The following is a 22640-nucleotide window of genomic DNA, read 5'->3' as shown; positions in this document are numbered from 1 at the left end:
TTCTTGAGTTCATTTTGGAAGGAGCTTTTCAAGATGCAGGGCACATTCTTGAAGCGGAGTACAGCATACCACCCACAGACAGACGGACAGTCCGAGGTGGTGAACCGGAGCGTGGAGACTTATTTGAGATGCTTCGCTGGAGAGAGGCCTAAGCAATGGGTCAAATGGCTGCCATGGGCGGAATATTGGTACAATACTTGTTACCATACCGCATCTCAGTTTACACCTTTCAAGATCCTTTATGGGAGGGATCCACCACCCTTGGTGAATTATCAGAAGGGGACGACTCCTGTCTATCTAGTGGATCAATACTTAGAGGAGAGGGATAGAGTGTTGGAAGAATTGAGGGAGCACCTATTGCGAGCCCAGCAGATCATGAAGACCAGGGCAGATTCGCATCGCAAGGAGGTGACATTTGAGGTGGGCGAAAGGGTGTACCTAAAGCTGCGGCCTTACCGACAGAAGACTGTGGCTAACAGAAGAAGTGAGAAGCTCTCCCCACGATACTACGGGCCTTTTGAGATCGAGAGGAAAGTAGGGATGGTGGCCTACCGCCTCAAGTTACCACCTCAATCCTCCATCCACCCGGTTTTCCATGTGTCACTATTGAAGAGGAGCATAGGGGAGAACATCATGGCCACTCCTACCATACCACGAGGCCTCACAGGAGATATGCAATTCTTATTAAAACCACTACAGGTGAAAGAAGTAAGGAAGAATGATCAAGGCAAGAGGGAGGTGCTCATCGAGTGGAAGGACTTACCGGCACATGAGGCTACTTGGGAGATGTACGAGGCTATGCAGGAGCAATTTCCAGACTTCAACCTTGAGGACAAGGTTGATCTTCTAGAGGGCGGTATTGATAGACCGGCTGAGCCGGTCCAGCCTCACCCCTTGCGGGTCTACAGGAGGAGGAGGGGGGAGGCAGCCGGCCCGGGTGAACCAGGGGAGGGTTCGGCCGAACCCAGGGAGCAAGGGGGGAGAGCCACGGTGGGCCCCTTGGGCCCACCTATTTGAAATTTCTGATCCAAGGGGGGCGGCCAGCTTTTGGGGGGAAATTGGAGGGTGGATGATGGGGGGTAATTTGGGGAAGAGGGGGAAGTGGTGAGGTGGTATGAAAAGAGCCATTAGGGCTTATTTTGGGGGGCATGTGAAGAAAGTTCTTTCTCTTTTCCTTCTTGTTTTCTCTAGGGTTTCTTTTGGGAGATTTGGTCCTTCTCGAAGTGGACTAGCTTTGTCTTTTGTTTTGTCTTGAAGATTAATGCAAAGCTCTTTTGTTCTTCCTCTCATCCTTCTTGTTTTGTGTTGACTTTGATTTGGTGGAGAAATTCCCACCTTGAAGGGAGATTAGGGCAAACCCTAATCTTGTGCAACCAAGGCGTATCAAATTCCCTCATGCATTTTAATACCCAAACATTCCTAATCCAATTTCCCTCCTAAACGCCTAGCCGCTCTCCCTCTATTCTTTTTTGAAAATCACTTAGATGTGGCCGGCCCCATCTGTTTGGCGGAACCTAGGGAGGAGGCGGATTTGTTCCGCCTCCTATAGAGGTATTGAGCCGGCCAACGGGCCAGCCCTACGTGAACCGGCGCAACAAATACCACGCAAATATATGAACAAGGAAAACACACAAAGGCAAAATGCACCAAATTTACATAGGTTATTAAATAATTAGCATACATCCATGGAATGAGATGAACAACAAATCCACAATTAATAGAAAGAGGAGATCAAAACAAGTTAACGGACATGCATATTATCAAATTCCCTTTCTAATTATATATTAGGATGGTACAAGTAGATCTAACTAAATCTTGGGTCAAATATTTCCTAGAGAAACCCACTATGATGGCCATATGGAGAAGCTGGCATCTGTTCCTAGTAAAGGCAATGTGAGGCCCAAACAATATATTCCAAAAAATGACGTTTTTATACAATCCCTTTAATTTCTCCTTATTTTCAAAACCCTGTCTCGTTAAACAAGTAGAATAGATTATTAGGTCAAATCCAGAATTATTATTTACGTCCTTCATACCCAAAACCCTTATGGGAATTGACAACTGCAAACACCAACTAAGCTCAAGCATTGCCTAAACTTGTGAAGTCGGATCACCTTTGTTCGCATGTCGGTAGGATTTTGCTTGGTGCAAATCTTCTAAACTTAAATCCCATCGTTTTCAAAATAATCTTTGATAAAGTGGTACTTTCCATTAGTATGTCTCTCATGATACTTTGATTTCAAGCTATGTGAATATTACTTGGACTATTATAGAAAAACCACTTTATTGTCCTTGTGCAAATCTAGGTCTTGAACTTAATCTTTTAGCTAATGAGTTCTTTAATCATTGAAATAGGTGTTATATCCTCTACTTCTATAGTGGAAAAATATTTGAAGAATTGATGCTTCAAAATGTGTTATGCGTTTGCCTAGAACAAATATAAGATGTAGATAACCCTTTGGCACACCACAATATATGTCTGGTGCTTAAAATCTTGTTAGAGATATTTCTTGCCAAAATCATAATTAGGCATTGATTGGATACAACCCGTCATGGAAACAGCATATGCAGGTCACACAATAGACATGTTAAGCATTTGTTCATTCAATATTTTCTGTCCCGGTTCAATAATATGATGGTTTTGTTTGTGGTTACTTAAAACCTCATTTCAGCTTCTATTTTTTTGGCATGAGTTCTTTGTATCTTTTGCTGGTCCATGCAAGCTCTGATTCACATGCCATCTCTTATGATTGATATATTCCTCATTTTGGTCGAGCCCATAGTTGCTCTTTTCACGTCAAGTTGCACTGCCCAGTCTTCTCCATCAAGCTTGCTGTAGTGCTCTTTCACCATTTCTCGTGTCCTCGAGACTCTATCTTCTCTATGATGCCTTCAAAATTTTTTTTTGTTGACTCAATAATACACACTCTTTCTATATAATTAGGCTTAAGCTTCAACTTTCCTCTAGTAAACCAAATTCTAGATCTGTGAGATTTTTTAGTTTATTTTTTTTGTTCTTTTCTTCTGAATGTAATTTTTCTTTTATCTTTAATGTGCATTAAACCTTCATATTTTGAGTTTTTAAGAAAAATAATTTTGATGTTTTTTTTTTGGATAAGACATTGTATATTAAAAATTATAAAAGAAATCTTTGTGTTGACAACATGTCATGCCCTACTTTTAAGATTAATGATGTGTCATTGGTTCTATGCGTAGCAAAAAAAAAAAGTTCTATGCGTAGCGTGTTACTTCACATGTTAGTACTTCTGCTTCATAGCGAAAATATAACCATAGGTAGAAAAGATGCTTCTAATTGGTGGCACACCTTGTGAGATTGAAGGTATACCCCGTCATAGATATGCTTATATCATTATCACCACCATAATCATAATTAAAAATATTATTAAATTTATCCCTACCATTCATCAAATTATAACTTGTAGTGTTTTTAAAATATCACAAAACAATTCCATTTATTTCCAATGAGCCTTATCGAACTAATTCATTGTTACCATTACACTAAAGACATAAAACAAGGAGAAAATCGGTGACTTAAGTGACGGTCGAAAGGCATGACACATCACATAAGTGGTCAAATGATCTCCGATTGGCAAACAGACTGGGCCGTTGCAATCTAAGCGTCAAATTTGTCTAAGAGAGAAAGAGAGAGTCCCTCGCAATCAATTCGGGTAAAAGTGGTCAAAATCAGCCGAAAGTGGCGATCAACGCCCGAAATTGACGCGCAACGTTGCCCAAACGACGTCCGATCGCAAAACATACTTCTCTGTTGCATTCAGAACGTCGACAATACCAAAAAATGACTATAATTTCATGTAACAAAATTCCGCAAGGGAATCAACGCGTATCCTAAGACAACGATGTGTATTGGACGATTGAGGCATATTGGATGATCGCCCACTTCTATTATTTCATGTAATAATAATGATGATAATATTATTATTATTAAAAGTTTTAATTCAAAAAAATCAAAATCAAATCAAAATAAAAAGTACCTCGTATCTCATATGTCAGCTCTGTCCGAATCCCTAAAATCCTGTTCGCATCTCATCCCAAAATTCTTGCATAAATCCTGCAGTGGCAGCCTCGTTCGCGGCCTCCTCCCACTGATAAATCAAAGAACAAATGAAGCTCCTTGTTTTTTTTTTCTATGCACACAAGAGCTCGAAATCCTCCCGTTCCATTCTTTCTTGAAAACCTCCCTCGCCTGCCTCTTCCTTTCGGCCGAGAGGTTCAACCAGTCTCAATCCCGATTTCTCAATAGAAGCCGCCGAAGGTCCCACAATTGTTCCCTACCCTCTTCGATTGCAACAACCCCCGAGCCACTCCGATCTCACAAAAGACCCCAGTTGCAATCCACCCTCAATCCCAATTCCCACTACATGAAAAGTGATATTAACCGCCGCAATTTGTTTCCTATACGGTTTACACCGGCATTTTCCAGCGGTTAATATCACTTTTTCGGCGGTTAGACAATATACCGGCAGTTTTTCGGTGGTCTATTAACTGTCGGTGTAAACCGCATAGGAAACAAATTGCGGCGGTCATTTTCCAGTTGCTAAACCTTCTGGCAGTTTTCCGGTGGCCAGAACAGCCGGTAAATTCTAACAGTCAAAGCGCCGGCGACCGCCGGGTATACTAGTAGCATACCGTCCATCTCAAACATCGGTAAATTCCTGCAATCAAATTGTCGGCGACCGCCGGTAGACCGTTCCGATGGCTATATTAAATCACCGTCGACTAAATAAACTGTCCGGTTTCGACGTTTCCAGCTGGCAAACCGCCGATTAGCTGCCAAAAACCTGTAGCCTTTTCAAAAAGAAAAATTGACAGTCCCCCTCTATTTACATGAATTTCCACAATATTTGCACAGAATTCAAAACATATATAAAACATAAACTTTAAGGGCAACACACCACTATATTCAACCCACATAAATGGAGTACAAAATCAACATAACATTTCATATGCAATAACAAAATCCAATCAACAAATTATATTTGCACAATCCAAAATCCACAATAAGCAGAAACAATTCTTTAAACAAAGAAGAATGTATATGTTCTACAATAAACATAATATATGAATCCACAGTAAGATGTTCAAAATACATCAAAAAGTTCATCAAACAAGTAACAACACTAATCATCCTATGTGTCCTTGCTGCCTTGTGATTCATGTGTCGGCTCTTGCTCTTTCTTCTGATTTTTATCTCGATATGATCGCAGCTCCGTCTGCATCTCATTGTGATTCATTAGTCAGGGCAGCAATCCTCTGGCTAATAGTTTCTTCAGCTCAACTAACATCATAAAATGCTGACGTAGATGAACTGCCCTCATAAGCATATCCCTACGAACCTAAGCCATAAACCCTCCCCCTTTGCCTTCCTCCAACAACATCTGACCATGTATAATACTCATAATACTTGGTCGATTCTGAAGATGATCCCTCATTAATAAACTGATGACTTTTTCGAACTCGTATAAAATCATCCTGTGATAATGAATCCATAAAATAAATTTATATTATATTTTATTTTATTACTCTAAAAATTATACTCACATGAGCTTTTTTCGTCTTCTCATCAACCCACTGATGGTCAGTTTGATGTTGATGAGTCCTCGTATTACACTCCATATATTCGGTTATAGATATACTCAAACAAAATCTTTAGACTCTAAGGTTGACCTGTACAATTCAAGTTTACCTTCAACTCCCTCTGTGGTTTTATCAACAAGAAGAATATCATTAGCAAAAAACGTACACCAAGGTACAACCTTTAGCAAATGTCTAGTAAGAACATCTATTATTGAAGCAACAAGATATGCGCTTAAGGTTGATCCTTGATGTAATCCATCTGAAATAGGAAAATACTTGGTCAAACCATCTTTTGTTTGAACACAAGTAACAACTTATACATACGTTTATTGACTTGAATATGAGCATTATTAATCCCCTTTCTTTTCTAGAACTCTCCATAGCACTTCTCTTAGAACTTTATCGTATGTTATCTCTAAATCAATAAATATCATATGTAGGTCCTCATTATTCTCTCTAAATCAACATCCATGACTAAAAAAACAAAAAAAACAAAAGTAAATACAAATACAACCTTCGGGGCATTCGCAGGCCGGAGTGAGCGCATCAGTGGGCAGAGCAATGGCGTCGGCGGGCAGAGTGAGGGCGTGATCGTCAGCCGGAGTGAGGGCGTGATTGGCGGCCATAGTTACGGCGTCGGCAGCCGGAGTCCTGCAGACGCAGTCTGAGGTGAGCGCGAGAGGTGTCTGGAGGAAAAACATATACGCGAACAAATGAGGATGACGGGCATGTTTGGCCAATTTTAGGTCAATTTTCGGCATTTATCTGGCGGTTTGGACCACCGGGGAAAAAAAAACACTTAACACCGACGCCCAAACAAAAAACCGATGGTCTATATGGTGGTTATTTTACCGCCGGCATTTCCAACGATTTATTATTAAAAACTGTCGTTTGATATTGGCGGTCACACGGCCGGTTCAACCGTCGGTAATTGATGATTTTTCTGTAGTATCCACACCCGACTCCTCTCCCTGCCGTAAGCTGATCGAACAACTGCCAACCACTTCCAATCATCCGATTCCACATATAAACGCCCAGTTTGAGTACCTCAACCCACCAACTGCTAGGCTCTTGCCGAGCTCCTTTTGATCCACCTACAAAGACTACAAGCCACCCATTCACTCTTCTCTATCACCCTCCATTCGCATGAGAGAAGCCAACCAGCCCTCTAAGCCGTGAATCGAACCTCGCAGCCTTATGTCAAGCTAACTAAATCTAACCACAACAAGAGGATTCCCTTACCTGTACTTGAGCAGTTTTGTTCGACCTAGCCACTGCCAATCGCAGACAGCCCGCCTCCACCTCTCTAATTCGTTTGATCGGCTCAATCTCGCCTCTCTCCTTATTCCGAACTACAACAAGCCTCTACCTCACTACCCTCTCTTTGTCTGAAGGCTTCACCAAGCACCACACACACATATAGTTAACCACAGCCAAGACAACCCATTGGCTCACTCACAATCACTCCTACTTTTATTCACCTAGCTCATTTCTAAAGAATTTGCCTCTTTTTTCCTAACAAAGAATCTTCTCTCTCAATCTCTAAACTCCTTGGCCATCTCTCTCTCAAGTTTTTTTATTATTAATATTAATAGCTATTATTAGTATTATTATTATTATCATAATTGTTATTAATTAGTATTATTAAATAATATCATTACTTATTAGTTTTATTATTATTGTTGTAAAAAAAAAGGGAAAGAAGAGAAGCAAAAGATCAAAAAAGGAAAAAAAGAGAGAAAAAAAAGTAAAAAAAAAAAAGAAAAGAAGAAAAATTTGTGCCCATTCACATCGTAATCGCCTCAACACATCCCGCTAACCGCTGTCGACTCCTTCGCAAAGGTATAATGTTCTCGAAACTCAAAAAAATCTCCAAGTCCTATTTTCAGCATTCGCAGCACACCGAAAAATCACTTATGCACACTTTTCTTAGTGGGTGAGCCTTATGCATGCTTTTGTTAGTACTGCGGGGTAAAACTTAAGTACTCGTGTATGAGCTTCAGTGCATGCTGGAAAAAAACTGCGCATTTTCAAATAGGTACCTTTGAAGATCCATGCACGCCTTTCTTGGCGTGATAGGATTGAAGCTTATGACCACGATGTCATCCGACACTGACTATGCACGTTTTTTTTGACCGGGTGGGCAAGCTAAGACTCCCTAAATTTCTCCTAAACATGAGAGACGCTGTGAGGCTGCCAGATTTTTGAGTGAATAGGGGACCAAACTTAGCTGAAAACTTTGGGAACTGAATTTGAATTGAACCACAGGGAATCAAACTTACAATTATAGGGAACTAGATCTAATATTCAACATAATAATGCAAATCATGAAATAACAAAATTAAGTACTTGTGATGAATATCAATGAACGGGCAAAATACTTGTGATGAAAATTAGTGAACAAATGAGAGACTTGTGAAATACCAGCACCAACAAATAACAACACCAGCAGTCATCCTACAAACATATCTAAGGAGACTAAAATGAGTGCAATTGTGTATTCAGGAGCAAAATATGAGAGGCATGTAACAGAGATGTATTAGTCAGGCCTATGTTTTATAGTTTGCTCATGGTTTAGTTTTAAATTTTTTTTATTTCTAAACTTAAGGTTATCTTTAACTTGTAAAAAGTGAATTAAAACTACTAAATAGCTTCCACGGTTCATCAATCGTTTGTGTCTACACTGTTTTCTCATTTTCCCCCTCTTTTTGATACGTTTAACTATTTGAAGCTCTAGAAAATGCCTCCGAACCATCCCCTTGACATCTTGTCACCTACCGCTGTTATAGTCATATTATATCTCTTGTTTAGACTGCCATGAATCACAAAGCTGAGGTGCATATACTTACAAGAAATAAAACTTGTAATGTTCTGATTTCACGAGAACTTATATATGCTTTTGTACAAGTATTATATTTCATTCTTTATGACATGTTTTACCTAAAAAAACCAATTTTATGCATTCACTTCCCATTTGGTCTGCAGCAAGTGTCACTGGCTACCTTGATTAGCCAATTCTTGGTTAGGAGGCCTAGAAAGATGTTTTTGTGAGTAGTGGATGGTAAGATGTTGAAGTTTTTAGGTTTTCTTATGCAACCATGAACTTAGAAGTTCATATTTAAGGTATCAGTTAGTGTAAATGAACCATTGTAAGCATTTTGTAGTCATTATATTTTTTGCTGTATGATTGTTTTAGCTATCAAAAAATCTGTAATTGAACATATATTCTGCATTCTCTCTCTGATTTGGGTCTGTTGCAAGGGCTGAAATGCCGTTGGCTATTTGATTAATCCCATCGTTCGTTTGGGGAAGCCTGGCAAGATGTTTTGTTGTTAGCTGGTGGTAATTTTGTAGCATTATAGATCATAGAACTCTTATTGTCAAGATCTTTACCATGGAACTTCTGTGCTGATTGCAAGTTATTTTTCCTGACAAGTTATCCATTTATCTGGATCGATTTCCTGATCTCGATCTGTGTTCTTTAATGTAAAGCTACCAATTTCTGTTTTACGGTATTACCAATAAGAATACATTTTTAAAAGAATTATTAAGTATTTTCATAGCAGTTTAAGCATCATTTGTAAAGATATTTAGTCCTGGTGAATAATATTACTTTCAGTTTAACTTTTGATTCTCTCAATTTGTTGATAAAAATAAAAAAATAAAAAATTGTGCTGTTATTTACGCAGAGGCCTTATGTTGTTTATCCTCCTGAGGGTCCTCCACCTCCATCTCCAGAAGAGCTTCGAGAAATGGCTAGGGAGATGGCTCGTAAGAGCAAAAGCATCTGAGTATTCAACAGAAAGCTAAATGAGGCACTCTTCCATCTGAATGAATTAGAGCTGAGTTATTTCAGCACCCATTCCATATAATATTTCCATTGTCCATATTATAATCGGTACCCATAGTTTATAAGTTTGTAATGTTTTACCGTTAATCTTTTTATCTTGTCATGATTAGAAATACTTCTCTTTGCTATTGATATTTTTTATTTGTGGTTAAAATACCCTTATGAGGTATTTGTCTGCAGCCGAAAATATTAAACTACGAAGTTGTTCTTGACAAGTCATGCTTATTAGCTTACGTCTAATAAGACTCAAGTTGTACTTTTCCAGCTCTTTTACTTTCTTTTTTGATGCCACTTTCTGAAGTTAAAAATAGCATGGGATGCAATGAAACTCGCTAGAAATCTTCTTAAGTAAATGAGTTCTTCGTTTGCTCACTTCAACACTTTTTTTATTAATTCTGATATACAAATTAAGGTTTCCATTATTGCTTTTGTTTGATTATTATTGTTGTGTGCAAAAAAAATTATGGTGATAGAGAGAGTTTTATGTTATAATTTTACATAGATCCACACATGAATAAAGGAGAAGAATAGATGATACACTAGACTTAGTGCGTGGAAAATCTAGAATGAGACAAAGTCATGAGACTAGCCCTAAAATTGCCTGCTATGTACTTGAAGTTGTAGAAGCATGATCTTCTCCAAAACTGGAGAAGATGGTATTAAAAAGTTGGGAGTGCTTGCTTGATCTTCTATTGTTGTATTAGAGATTATGAGAGAGCTAGTGGAGGGAGAATGACATCAATTGGATGATGTTAATTAATATTGGTTTGTTTGATAGTTGTTTGATCATGATGGTCGGTCAAGAGTGGTTGAACAATGACAGTCGAACAATGATGATGTGGGCTCCGAAAATTCGCGCCCAGCCACTCGTCTTTCGGGAGAGTTTTAAATTAAATTCTGAGGTAAATTTTGAGAAGGCGGGTTGGGTTTGAAATAAGCACTACCTATAGATTTCGCCCTCATTTTGTGAAGATTTTATGATCTGAGTTCAGGCTTCCTATAGGCGCAAGCCCCTATAGTTAATTATCCCTTTCGATAATGAGAGAGAACTTTCGATTAATGCTAGTCGTCAAACATATATAAAGTATATGGCGTACAGTAGTAGCATGTGTTTAGTTTTTTTTTTCTTTTTTGTGAGACTTAATATTTAAAATTAAAAATTTCACCATCTTACATTTAAAGAGGATGACAGGGGAAGTGATGATGGGCCCAATCAAGATCCCATGGTTCTGTCTTCCTGGGCCATCATGGTCCCTAGTCTACTTAGTTAAAGGAGGTAATCGATCCAACTTGATAGAATGATTCTTATCGGCAGTCATGGGTTGCATCATCCAAGGAAACCTTGTAGATCTATGGTGAGTATTTGTCTAAGGAAACAAGTTTGAATCCACCTTAGCTAACATAGGGATGTATGCACTATTGATTATATCCTATTGATTCAATTCTTATGGATTTGAAGCTATTGGGGAGCATACATGCTATGATCGTAACCGTAATACAGTGGAGTTGTTGGACCAAGCCATTTGGTCAGAGGGTCACTGTCATAATCATTGACCATGTGGAGCTATGTGGCCAAACCATGGGTTTTTTGCAGAGCCTTCCGGCTAAACCACTGATTAGAGGACCAATACGACATCCTATGGGCATTTGAAGGTATAGAGTTTCCTATGATTGATATAAATATTTAACTCGACCATCATCAAGATTTTCATGGGCAATTCATTGGGTTTGTTGTCGGCCTTATGCTTTTATGAATGGATTTTATTGGTTATAGGCCTTGAAGGTCTAATATGAACGTATTAAAATAAATATCTTGGTCGACGTCGTGACAGTATATTTGTTTGATAGTTCGAGCCATGCCGACTCCTATTTGCTTACATGGAGAGGATCCGGCTCAAACTTAAATTTATTATTTGACCCGCGCAATATTTTTAGACGTCATGTGTGTACCCATAATACGCTCGACGGGGCCCATGCAGATATTTATGAGGCATTTTTATAATTATATGTTGAACTTTGTCGACTCTGTCTAATTGATGGCAGAGGATTAGGTTCGTAATAGGCTTTATGCCTTTGTCAATGAATTTGTCTTGTAATAGGCCTTGAATGTCTAATATGAACGTATAAAATAAATATCTCGATTGACGCTGTGACCATATATTTGTTTGATAGTTCTAGCCTTGTCGACTTTTATCTACTCACATAGGAGAATCGGGCTCAAACTTGAATTTATCATTTGATCCAAGCAGTATTCTCAGACGTTATGTGTGTACTCATAACACGCTCGTCGGGGCCCATACTGGTATATGCTATCGAATGCACTTTGGATGATGTATTTTTGTGGTGGTTGTATGTAAGCAATACAATGGATATATATAATTTATATGCGTATTCGCATACACACCTATACTTTCACCCGTATATTAACATATTTATGCATGCATTTATATATTCGCTTATATGCATTACACATTATTCAATCATGCTTGTTTGACGTATTGATATGAGTTGTAGTGGGCTAACGCAGTGGCATATGATACTTATGTATAATGTATTTATACATCATATGCTTTACTTGCATAATCTAATTACATGCTGACTCAGTATTTGTATGCAGTGCATAAAGCATCTATATGCCGACACAACATGCTATCATTATGCATTGTATTTTGCATGTTGGATAATTACACATGTATGACATGTTTTGTGTTTTTTCACGTTGCTGCCATGCTTGCATGATGCATTGGTATATAGTGGAACATGTGTGCGCAATACATTTTGTACTTTTATGTGATGTGCTGTTGCGGCATAATGCATTTTACAATGTTGAATGACATTAAAGGAGGTAATCGACCCAACTTGATAGAATGATTCTTATCGGCAGTCATGAGTTGCATCATCCAAGGGAACCTTGTAGATCTAGGGTGAGTATTTGTCTAAGGAAACAAGTTTGAATCCACCTTAGCTAACATAGTGATTTATGCACTATCAATTATATCCTATTGATTCAATTCTCATGGATTTGAAGCTATTGGGGAGCATATGTTCTATGACCGTAACCGTAATACAGTGGAGTCGTTGGACCAAGCCATTTGGTCAGAGGGTCACTATCATAATCATTGACCATGTGGAGCTATATGGCCAAACCATGAGTTTTTTGCGGAGCCATCCGGCTAAACCACCGATTAGAGGACCAATACGACATCCTATGGGTATTTTGAGAGGCATTTGAAGGTATAGAGTCCCCTATGATTGATATAAATATTTAACACGACCATCATCAAGATTTTCATGGGCAATTCTATTTTGTTAGTTAAACTTTGTTGACTCTATCTGCTTATCGACAGAGGATCGGGTTTGTTGTCGGCCTTATTATTTTATGAATGGATTTTATTGGTTATAGGCCTTGAAGGTCTAATATGAACGTATTAAAATAAATATCTCGGTCGACGCCGTGATTGTATATTTGTTTAATAGTTTGAGCCATGTCGACTCCTATTTGCTTGTATGGAGAGGATCCGGCTCGAACTTAAATTTATTATTTGACCCGCGCAACATTCTCAGACGTCATGTGTGTACCCATAATACGCTCGCCGGGGCCCATGCAGATATTTATGAGGCATTTTTATAATTATATGTTAAACTTTGTCGACTCTGTCTAATTGATGGCAGAGGATTAGGTTCGTAATAGGCTTTATGCCTTTGTCAATGAATTTGTCTTGTAATAGGCCTTAAATGTCTAATATGAATGTATAAAATAAATATCTCGGTTGACGCCGTGACCATATATTTGTTTGATAGTTCGAGCCTTGTTGACTTTTATCTACTTGCATAGGAGAATCGGGCTCAAACTTGAATTTATCATTTGATCCAAGCAGTATCCTCAGACGTCACGTGTGTACTCATAACACGCTCGTCGAGGCCCATACTGGTATATGCTATCGAATGCACTTTGGATGATGTCTTTTTGTGGTGGTTGTATGTATGCAATACAATGGATATATATGATTGATATGCGTATTCGCACACACACCTATACTTTCACCCGTATATTAACATATTTATGCATGCATTTATATATTCGCTTATATGCATTACGCATTATTCAATCATGCTTGTTTGACGTATTGATATGAGTTGTAGTGGCCTAACGCAGTGGCATATGATACACATGTATAATGTATTTATACATCATATTGCTTTAATTGCATAATCTAATTACATGCTTACTCAGTATTTGTATGCAGTGCATAAAGCATCTATATGCTGACACAACATGTTATCATTATACATTGTATTTTGCATGTTGGATAATTACACATGTATGACATGTTTTATGTTTTTTCACGTTGCTGCCATGCTTGCATGATGCATTGGTATATAGTGGAACATGTGTGCGCAATACATTTTGTACTTTTATGTGATGTGCTGTTGCGGCATAATGCATTTTCCAATGTTGAATGACACATTCTGCCTATTGTAATGCACGTGGGATGACATTTTGAAGTTTTTGATGTCAATGAGTTCTGTGAATGACGACCGTTTGAACGTGCACAACGCTTTATTTAGAAGCATATAAACGTCTTCTGTCTACATGTATGAATATTATAGATTTGGTGGCGTGGTGACCGCACTATAGGTCATTTATGGCTTTTATGCAGGTAGATTGTCACGAGCTAACAAATTTCCGCTACGACTTGCAGGTCTCTGCATTTGATGGAGGCCTTCTGTATGTGCTAGGTAATGGCATGTTGTATGTGATGGGTCTCTTGCTACTACCTACAAATGATCTGTTATGTGCATGAATTTGTTAATTTTGACGGTGTATAGTATGTCGCACTCACTACAATTTTCACATTCATGCTTGTAGAAGCTCCGTCGCTCTAGTTGCACATTGCTTGTTATCATTCATAGCATGACTGTTGCACCATGTTGATTTCATTAATATTGCTTGTAGGCAAGTTTTGTGTCATGTATGTGTGTTCATCATCATCTTCTTGGATATATTTGCAGGGAAAATCATTACACTTACACCATGCCTATCATCATTGTTCGTAGGCGGCTTATTGTGTTCATTTGCATGCCAATATTTACTGTTGGATGGTGGATATTCGTTGTTGACTTCCTTACACTTATGGATTGGCAAGTCATCGTATTTCCTGGCACATCAACTTTCATTGTTCGTGAGAGACTGGTACAATTGCTCGTGAGACTAATGTGAGTATTGTGCATCAACCATCATCCTTTGTAGGTGAAATACTTGCAAATGATTTTGCACATTTGCCTACAACCAAGCTCACATTCCTCTTGATCTTCATTGCTTGCAAAATTCAATGTACTTATTTGCATTGTTGGTTGCAAGGTATTGTTACATTCAATATCAGTTGTCTTTATGTGAGCTGCTATGTGCATAATAGGTCATCCACCCTCAATTGCAAGTGTGGATATATATCACTTGTCATCCTTCTGCAGACAGGGAGTACATTATTGCTTGCAAGCATAGTGTATTTAACTGTATGTAGATTGTATTGTTAATTGATGTTTGCTCGTAATTGTTTAGATGTTGCAATTTGATTGAATTTCATCATTCGTCATTTATATGCATTGAGAGCCTTATTTATGAATCCCTTACTTGTTCATTCATGTTTATTTTGAATGATTTGAATTATCATTGAGTGTTTATTTTATTCAAGTCCCCAGCTGTTTGTTAGAGTTTGAATCAAGTCCCTTGTCACTGCAATTTTCGACAGCCTCCTAGCATCTCCCCTGTTTAGAGGAAATTTCAGGAGTCTAGGTCTTCCCAACACGCCAACAAAAGCGTGTATAGTATGTGTAAAGGTGTGTATAGTAGGTGCCGGATGACACCGCGGCCGTAGTCTTCAATCCCATCATGTCAAGAAAGGTGTATATGGGTCTTCATGGGTACTTATTTGAAATACATAGTTGTCTCCCCACCAACACTGAGGCACGCATGAGTACTTAAGAGTGTCTCTGCCACGCTAAAAAAAGCATGTAAATGGACTACCCGCCTAGCCGCAAGTGTTGCACCGGGTTCCCCTCCCATGATACTAAGAAAAGCATGTATGGATGGTTTTTCGGTGGGCCGCAAGCGCCAAAAACATGGTTTGAAGTCTATGAATTATAGATTTGCACACAAAGCTGGCAACAGGACGATGATGACAAATGCACGATTAATGGTAATGCAAATAATCATCAATGCTAGCTAATAAATGGGTATGGGTCGGGTTCAGATTGAATATTTTGACCTGATTGACACATCGGTTCGGGTTAACCTGTGAACCCAGAAACAACTTGTTTGACCCAAAAGCATCTCTCCTCAAGGTCGTCGCTCATCATGCTCTGACCCGCACTAGTGTTCACCTGCTCATGGCCTTGCCCTCTCGCCCTAGCTAGATGCTCGCATGCTCGCACTTGCGGGTTAGCATGTCGGGTCGGGCTAAATCGGGTTAGAGGCTGGTCAAATTTGTGTCTAGATTTGTGACGTTTACCTAATCAGGTTGGGTTCAAGTAGGGTCAGTTTTGGGTTGGATCCCAACCCAACTTGAAAACTCATTTTGACGCCCCTAATTTTAATAACATCAAACTCTATTTGAGGTTGTTTTTCAAAACTTTATTTGCATAAAAAATTGCCATAGTTTTGTTTTGCTGTAATTGTTTTTATGTTATGAAAAATAATTTTTACAACCAAATTTATTGTTGTAGTAGCTATTAAACAAGGCATTGATTAATTTTTTTCAAAAGAAAAAGAATTATAATACCTGTAGTAATTTTTTAAAAATTTATTTTCTCACTAAAATTTTTATAATACAATTTGCTTCTGTGTCCTTTACATCTGTTTTAATTCTCACACAAAATCGAATGGTAAGAAAGACGAGTGAGAAGAAACACAGCAAATGGACAAAAATTTTGAACTTTTTAACAAAAAAAAAAGAAAAAGGAAAAATTGAGATGATCAATCCTTCTCACCCTCAAATGGTGACATATATCAACATGATGTGGTGTACGAGAGAGAATACATTTTAAATTTGAAAGAATATAGCACAATAAAAGGGAGAATAAGTACATAATTGGGAGAAATTATTATGTGTGGTCACCGGACGCTGTTTGAAGGCGAATCGTGAAGCGTCACGTCACTTTTTTGTTGTGTACCGCTATGTATCAGGTGATGTGGTGCTTTCTGATTCACCTCCGGACAATCTGATGACCACAGAATAATTTCTCCATAACTGGACTGTTGAGCAAAAGTATCATCTGTCTTTCAAGTGTTGTCAATAAACACAAAGGAAAGCAAAATAGAATAAGTTCCAAAAAAAAATCATTTGTTATGTGGAGTCATCAATCTTTTGTGTGGGCTATAGAAAAGTGTTTAGGAATATTGATAATTTCTCATTTTACTTTAAATCATTTGTTAATTCCTTATAACCTCCCTTTATCTTCACTAAACCTACGATTAAACCTTTCTCTACCTTTATAATCTTACCATCCATTGCAATTAAAAGTACCTTCTAAGGTTTAGGCATTTATGTTGCTATACATTATGACTAATATAAACCTCAAAAGGATAAAGAACATCAATAAAAATGGAGAGAAAAGAGATAAAAAAGAGAACCATTTGATGAATAATTAAGTCGAGGGGATTCTTATTCCTTCTCCAACTTGTGCTGCCTCCTCCATGTGTCAATTTGTATGGAGAGAGAGCTCAAGCTGGCAAAATGCTCAATTTATCTGCACATTTTTAATATTATTTTTAGAATATATAGCATAGGAAAATACTCTTTTGATATATATAATTGAAAATTGCTTTGTATATTTTTCAATTTATTTTTTTTCATATCTTGTTGATCCATGCAATTATCTTATAAAATAAGAGATATTGGCCTAAATTTTTTTATTGTAATTGTTTTATATACTATTTTTTTGCACCCCTTTTTGTCCTAACCGCCCATAATCACCCTCACACAACAGCAAAAATTTCAAAAATATCCTTACAACCAAAATTTGTTCAGGAGGCGCTCCCAGCCAAGAGGCACTGCCTCCTGGGACTCCTGACATATCTGCGAAACGTATAATGATCAAGGATATGAACAAATAGGGGTCAAGCCAAATTCAAGGCAACTCTAACATATATTTTGTAGAAAGTGAATGATTAATCAATTACATTAATTTGATTTTTTTCTTACAAATAAATAATTCATACTTCAACCTAAATTTTGTTTAAGAATAAACAAATCATCCGTAATTTTGCAAATAAATTTCAATTCTTCCCCTGCGCCCCGCGTCGAAGATTAAGGCTGATTCTGGCCCTAAAGATGTGGAAGACATTGCTATATATTTATAACATCATGGCTTTGAATTTCTATTTATTCTGCAGTAGCAATAATGCCCTTCCTCTCATATTTGCTAAGGACCCAGCTCCTAAATTTTCTCTCTTGGGTCGCTTTTGGTAACAGGTCTATCATTGCGATGATAGCACTCATTTATAGCCTGAAAACTGATATATTTCTTTTGGAAAAATGTGTCAGATATCTCATACAAAGTTCTTATATTTTTTTATAAATTTATTTCTTGATGTATGATTGCATTGTTTTGAGAGCAACCAGAAAGTGATATTTGCATGTCTATCTGCACATCTGCAGGCTAAGTGCAAACCCATCCCCTCACTACTTCAAAGAAGTTTGGCTAAGATTATGATCAATAGATTTACTTTAATCTTAGATAAAATTATCTCTAATAATTAAATATTGTGATTAAATTAGGCACATTTAGGGCTTGTGATTAAATTCAGTGGGCCCATTCTTGAAAATTTTGATTTTCATTTCAAAATTTTTTGATGAAGTTAATGTTTTGATCATCAATTGTTGATTCTATGTGATTAATGGTTCTTTTGTGGTTTATTTCTTTATATTTTAGAATATTTTGGGTATTTTGCTCACTCTTAAAAAAAAAATTTGCCCTAATTTTAACAATTTTAAGCGTCTTTGCCCATCCCCCACAAAAAAAAAATTTTTTTGCCCACCCTGAAAAAAGAAGCCGGATCCGCCCCTGATTATTTTGGTTCAATATTCAACAAGTAATATTGCTTTTTTTTAAAGGTAATTAAACCTTCTTGAGATACAATATTGGATGCAAATTTCTTATATCTTATTGTGCATTTCTTGATGCATTATTATATTTGCTAATGCCTCTCATAATTCTTTGAAAAACTAATGAGGTTTCTTTTAAGGATTATGTGAACTGTTTTGCCCAACTCATTAATGTGGGAAAGTCTATCTTTATTGTTCTCAAAAAGTGCATTTCTAAGAAGATTAACTTCATTAGGCATATCACTTAAAGTTTAAATAAGAAAAATTTCACATGCCTTATACTGATAATCCTCTTTATAAAGGATATTAAATTTTGATTCTTTTTCATGAAATCATTCAAAAAAAATTTTGAATATAATTTATGGATGGGAGTCTTCTTTTTTGGTTAAAACCCACAGAGAAACTTACACGTTAATACGAAAAAAAAATAGTTGTAAGTCTTTAAATGCATCTAAAGTAGTTAATACTCAGATATCTACATCCAAAAAGAAAACAAAACCTGAGAGCTAGACATCCTAACTAAGATATAATAAGAGAGCGAAAAGAAAAATAGAACGGCAGCAAAGGGCTTCACCCTAAAGGCACCAGAGCCCAAAAAAGGAAAAAAACTAAGCAGGAGCATAAAAAATGAAGAGCTATTAAATTAAAATAATTAATTAAAACAAGTTATTAAATTAAACATTACTTAAATATTAATTTAACAACATCATTTTAATTATTTAAAATCAATTAAAATAAAATAGTAAAGTTAATTATTTAAAAATCAATTAAAAATAAACCAGCCATTTGAACAATAGAATTCGCATATAAACTTTGAGATAGAAAGTACTTATCTGGATAGGAGTCTATTTTAATGCCGAGAAACTGATGTGCTGGACCAAGGTCTTTCATAGCGAATTTTGATTGGAGTTGAACAACTAGATCAGTCATAGCCTTAATATTGTTACCGGTGAGAAGTATGTCATCGACATACACTAGTAGATAAAGTTGGACGTGCTCACGGTGAAGAGTTAAGAGCGATGGGTCGGCCCTGCTATGATTAAAACCAATTTGAAGTAAGTAAGATGTGAAAGTAGTGTACCATTGTCGTGGAGCTTGTCGGAGGCCGTAGATGGCTTTCTTAAGATGACAGACATGGTTCGGTTTAGAAGGATCTTCAAACCCTTTAGGTTGTTTCATGTAGACCGTGTCCTGAATCTCACCGTGCAAGAATGCGTTTGCAACGTCGAGTTGATGAACCGGCCATTTGTGAAAGAGTGCAATTGTGAATAGAATTCGAATTGTAGGAAGCTTTGCGACCGGGCTAAATGTGTCTTGGTAATCAAGACCATGTTCCTGTTGATTTCCTTGAGCTACGAGACGAGCTTTGAATCGCGCCACTGCACCGTCCGACGTGTATTTTGTTCGGTAAGTCCATTTTGAACCCAATATCTGTCCGTTTGCAGGAGGCGGTACCAATGTCCATGTACCCTGTTTTTGCAAGGCTAAAAATTCTTCAGCCATTGCTCGTCTCCATTCAATCTTTTTACATGCTTCGGCATAGGACGTTGGATCGGATTGCAGTTGGGTGAGATGTAGTAAATTAAGTTTTTGGACAGGTTTAAGAGAGCCTGTTTTTGATCTGGTTGTCATGTGGTGGACAGGAGGTAGTGCTTGAAAACTTGGCAACTGACCAACTGCATCCGAAGCTGGTGTAGGAGCAGTAGTTGCTGGATTAATAGCAGTGTATAAATCGGGTTGGTCCGGAATTGGAAGCCTTGGTGTATGGATTGTATGAATTTGGCGTTGAATTGTTGAAGGAATAAGCAACGCAGGCAGCACGTCTGGTGTAGAGGTTGTATCCGGAACAGCTTTGTGCCTGAATGGAAAAGAAGTTTCGTTAAATTTAACATTGCGCGAGATGATTAATTTGTTTGTTACCGGATTCCAACATTTATAGCCTTTTGAGTTTTCAGAGTAACCAAGAAAGACACATGCAGGTGACGTGGGGCTTAATTTGGTGCGATGAACCGACGGTAGAAGAGGATGACATTCACATCCAAAAACTCGCAAATGGTCATAGGATGGAATGATGTTAAACATTCTTTGTAACGGTGAGATGTTCTCAGTCGTAGTAGAAGGAAGTCGATTGATAATGTACGTAGCAGTAAATGCAGCTTCCATCCAATAGTCCATTGGTAAGGCTGCGGTATGAAGAAGCGTTCTTGTCATAGTTATGATATGACGATGCTTACGTTCAGCTATACCATTTTGTTCAGGAGTGTATGGACATGAAATTTGATGCCGTATACCGTGTTTGGCTGTAAATTCCTGAAATTTGCGATTGACGAATTCGCCACCGCCATCAGTTCTAACAGTTTTTACCTTGTGACTAGTTTGTCTTTCAATAAAAGTAATAAAGTGTATAAAACTATTAGTAACCTCAGATTTATGTAAGAGAGGAAACAACCAAATAAAGCGAGAAAAATCATCTATAAAAACCACATAATACTTGAATCCCTGATGTGATGAAACCGGTGAGGGACCCCATACATCAGAGTGAATTAGTTCAAGTGGAGCAAGACTTTTACTAATGGATTTTTCGAATGATAGTTTGTAACCTTTACAGGATAGGCAAGGTGTACATGCAGAATTAAACGACTTAATATGTAAAAATGGATTGTTCTTGGAGATTTGCTGAAGAACCCGCTGATGGGGGTGTCCGAGACGGCAATGCCAGTCCACCGAAGTTGCAGCGGTCGCAGTGAAAGCTGTAGGAGTATGTTGCGGAGATTGGCTTGCAATTTTGTACAGGCCATTGCTACACGGTCCTGTGAGAATGACTTTGTTGGTCGTCCGATCCTTAAATACAAAACCAGTTTCATCAAAGATTATAGAAATTGGGTTATCCTTAACCAAATTAGATATAGATAAAAGATTATACGATAGATTAGGAATATGAAGTAATCGAGATAAATTGAGCTTACTGGCAGGGGTAGGAAGGAGTCCCGAGCCCGTGTGAGCTATGGGAACGGACCTTCCGTCCCCAATGGTTACCGAATCAGTCCCTTTGTAGACATTGTAGACGTCCAGATTATCAATGGTATTTGTCATGTGTGCAGAAGCTCCCGAATCAAGGTACCAATCAACCGCCGAATTGCTGTCATTGTTAGCCACCAACGCCGAGTTCTGTTTTGAAGAAGCGTTTGTAGAATTCGGTACATAGTTGATGTTTAGCCGGTGCCAACACGCATCAGCAAGATGCCCTTTCTTTTTACAAATTTGACAGATAATGCCCGAATTCTGGGAGGATTTGCTTGACAGAAGTTGCTCGTGACCCGATCGTCCTCGACCACGGCGACCACGACCTCTGAACGTGTAGAGAGCTGACTGTGTGTCCGGTAGTTTAGGATACTTGAGCGCGGCGGTCTTGAGATGAATTTCTTCACTCATAAGAAGCGCATACAGAGTATCTAGGGACAATGGACCTTGCATAGTGCGTATAGTCGTTGTGAACGGCAGATACTCGGGAGGAAGACCGTTCAAGATATAGATGATTACATCTTCCGGATCGACAGACGACCCTGCGGACGAAATTTGATCCACGATCTTCTTTATGTCAGTGAGATATTGAGTCATGGATAAATTTTGCATAGAAACATTGTGTAACTCATGTTTGAGCTGAATCACTTTGGATCGATTTGACGACTAAAATCTTGTATGAAGAGTCGTCCAGATTTCGCTCGTAGATTCGAGATGTATGACGTACGGTAGAACCGCCAGCGAAATGGTAGAACACATTGCCGTTGCAAGATTTTGATCAGTGATGCGGCTTATTTGAGGATCTTGATTCGGATCGGCATTTTCTTGCGCGAATGAGGAATCAAGAAAGCTCGCAAATCCGTTCGCCTTGAACAACTTCGCTATTTGCGTACTCCAAATCGGAAAGTTATCCAGCGTAAGAGCGTGAGGAACAAGAAGTTTAAGATTCGAAATTACAAATTTGAGGGCTGGCGGAATGAGCGACGGCATGGAAACGGAGTTCGTAGGGACTCCGATGGAGGAGGCGGCAGAATCTTGATGCGCCATTG

General features: G+C 38.1%; 1 protein-coding gene across 1 annotated transcript in view; it reads left to right on the top strand.

Annotated features, from left to right (window-relative positions):
- Positions 1-9739, top strand: part of LOC110096480 — a 19354-nt gene extending 9615 nt beyond the window's left edge. The window contains exon 2 of the mRNA XM_020822462.2: positions 9306-9739. Within this exon, the coding sequence (XP_020678121.1) occupies positions 9306-9407 (102 nt within the window). The 3' untranslated portion in view covers positions 9408-9739. The remainder of the gene's footprint in view (positions 1-9305) is intronic.
- Positions 9740-22640: the final 12901 nt, after the last annotated feature.

The sequence above is a fragment of the Dendrobium catenatum genome, unplaced genomic scaffold (assembly GCF_001605985.2).
Source record: "Dendrobium catenatum unplaced genomic scaffold, ASM160598v2 fragScaff_scaffold_156, whole genome shotgun sequence".
NCBI lineage: Eukaryota > Viridiplantae > Streptophyta > Magnoliopsida > Asparagales > Orchidaceae > Dendrobium > Dendrobium catenatum.
This window is presented reverse-complemented; position numbering and strand designations above follow the sequence as displayed.